Genomic DNA, 2,775 nt, shown 5'->3' on the forward strand with positions numbered 1-2,775 from the left:
TTTTGCCCTGCTGTGAAATAAACATCTTTATTTATTGAAGAATTATATTTAACAATAAGAGAGATACATAATAAAAAGAGTGCACTCAATTCTAGAATATAAGAATTGTATTCTTATCCTTCTTGCATACGAAATGAAAATTGTTGACATGATCCTTGCGATAACATTATTAGCTATTCTCATCGCAATTTTTCTAATTCTTACATAAGCACCAAGAATTAATCTGTGCAAGCAAAACGATAATATATGAATACCTCCATTTATTTGATAATATTGTAAAGATTAAATCACGCTATATATAATTCAAGATGCATTTTAAAACAATCTTGGCAGGTCTGTATACTTTTCCCTCATCATGTAAGTCTTTTGGATATTAACAGTGATTTAAGGAAGGAATGCAATTGAACGGGAAATATTCAAAATATCGGTTTCAAATCATTTGGATGGAAGAGTAAGCGTGTGTCCTGAAGTCAATAGTCGACTAGGCCTCTGCAATAACGTAAAATGGCATAGGTTTTTTTTTAGCAGCATATAAAATGTACATTGTTATATTTAGTTGCACCGAATCAGCATTGATCTCCGTTTAATCATCTTCTCTGTGTTAATAATCAGTACTAATAAAGATAATTGCTAATGTCTAGTAAATATGAATTATCGGTGCAACTCGATAATTGCAATTCTAGGCGTCAGATTCGGGGAATTTTACCGATTGTTCCTCGGACTCAATGAACGAAGTGGTGAATCTCTGTATCTCCTACGCGACTCTGTTCTACTCCGATCGCGATCATCGCGTCGATCTCTCTCCCTGTCCCTGTCCCTATCCCGCTCGCGATCACCATCCGTGTCTCGTCTATCGCGACGTACGGTATGATGCCTTGGACTACGGCTCGGACTTGGTGTACGAGACATAGAAGACCGCGTGTCGGAACTATGACCTTCGTAACGATGTCTTCGTTCTCTCTGTCTGAAAAGTGAAACAGCATTCATGTCACTATTTAAGTTAAACTTAAAAAGTTGTGCTATATCACAATTCATGAAAATTATTTACTTTCTACGGAGTTTTAAAGACATTTCTCGAATCTCGTCTTCTCGATCCTGTCTCTGCTGCTCCATCTTCTCGATTCTTAACTGCTCAGCCTTCTTGTCAGCTTTATCTAAAAGAATTCATTTTATATTTATTTTTTATGACACGTCTTTTATTTTTTCAAACATCAACTCACACTGCCTGTTTAACAGGACTTGCATTTTCTTCTTAAGCCGCTCCTGAGGTGTAATTTTCAACGACTGAAAAATAAACAAACTCTTAAAGGTTTATAAAGAAAGAACGAGAAAAGAATCGGTATTTTTAGCATAATTTAAAAGTCTAATGTACATACAATATTTGATTATGCATTAATATATTATTGCCAATTATAGGACATAATTAAATATGTGTATGTATGTATGTATATATATATATATATATATACACACACACACACACACACACACGCACACACACCACAAAGAATTCATTCCCTTTGTTGAATGATTAATAAAACGCAATTATGAGCAATGAAAAAAATGAGATAATCAATTGGACGTGAATTGATCCCAGTAAGTTATTTCAAAATAAAATAATAATATAACAATTCACATGAAAATTTTCACATTCTTTGTGACTCTAAGTATGTTAAAATTCTTCCAGGATAAATTAAAAATAAAATAAATAAATGCAAAAAATATGTTAAGATATCAGTAATGTGATATAATGAAAATAAAACGCGTTTGATGAAGTTCTTCGTTCAGATGAAAGACATTTAGACATTATACTTATATAGATAAGATACTTATATAAGTATGTTCTGTCTTTATTCTCTGTGCGTTAAGTGACTAAGAAAGCGTTATGGTTCTTACTGACTTTGTGTCCGCCACCAGAATTTGTACTTAACCCTGCTTTTGGCTTGTTCCTGGAATATTCGGAAAAAATTAAATCCATAATAATTTAAGACAAATTAGAATTGCTGCTCATAAAATGCTTACATGCTTGTATTTATCGGTGTCTTCGGTGCTGGATTGGACTTTTCTTCGTTATCAGATAATTCTAATTCAAGACTTGACGATTTTCCACGTCGGCCATAATACCTGCACGTATAAAATATGTAAATTATTCAATACGTTACAATAATTTAATTCTTGGGAAAATTTGTGATATCTTCACCTAGGCAGTGCTGGCATTTTATTATCATCGCTTCGCGATCGTTTACAACTAGATTGACTTCTCGATCTCGATCTAGATCTTGATGGAGACTTCGATCTTGAGCGAGACTTGGATCTTGACTTCGACAACGAATAGCGTCTTTTTCGATAGCTGTCTCTAGAATGGCTCCTGTTACGCGATTTAGATCTCGATCTTGATTTTGATATGCTGCTAGAAGATGAACTCTTCGATCTTTTCAAATGCGAGCGTGATCTAGACCTCGAACGAGAAAGTGAACGGGATCGAGATCGGCTGATACTTCTACAACGCGATCGTGATTTACTTCGCGTTCGTGATCGTCTAGAGCGACTTCTTGTACGAGATCTTGTATATTTCCGAGGTCTCGAGCGTGTTCGTCTAGATCTAAAATAAGACAGATTAAATACTATACAGAAACTATGCATTTCATGGGTTATCTCTGTCTTTAAATCCATTTTCTATTAGCATATTAATAATGAATTTGGACATAGAGATAATCCAAAACGAATAGCTTCTAACACACACACACACACACACACACACACACACAAACAAAT

The 2,775-nt window shown here is 34.5% G+C and overlaps 1 protein-coding gene across 1 annotated transcript in view; it reads right to left on the reverse strand.

The window, feature by feature from the left end:
• Window positions 1–470: 470 nt before the first annotated feature.
• Window positions 471–2,775, reverse strand: part of LOC105619643 (CLK4-associating serine/arginine rich protein) — an 8,253-nt gene continuing 5,948 nt past the window's right edge. Inside the window, exons 8-14 of the mRNA XM_012201167.1 lie at window positions 2,201–2,602; window positions 2,023–2,124; window positions 1,901–1,949; window positions 1,221–1,284; window positions 1,049–1,154; window positions 707–964; window positions 471–489 (exon numbers count right to left, since the gene is read on the reverse strand). Coding sequence (XP_012056557.1) covers window positions 471–489; window positions 707–964; window positions 1,049–1,154; window positions 1,221–1,284; window positions 1,901–1,949; window positions 2,023–2,124; window positions 2,201–2,602 — 1,000 coding nt within the window. The remainder of the gene's footprint in view (window positions 490–706; window positions 965–1,048; window positions 1,155–1,220; window positions 1,285–1,900; window positions 1,950–2,022; window positions 2,125–2,200; window positions 2,603–2,775) is intronic.

This window comes from Atta cephalotes, assembly GCF_000143395.1.
Source record: "Atta cephalotes unplaced genomic scaffold scaffold00002, whole genome shotgun sequence".
In the NCBI taxonomy this organism is placed as follows: domain Eukaryota; kingdom Metazoa; phylum Arthropoda; class Insecta; order Hymenoptera; family Formicidae; genus Atta; species Atta cephalotes.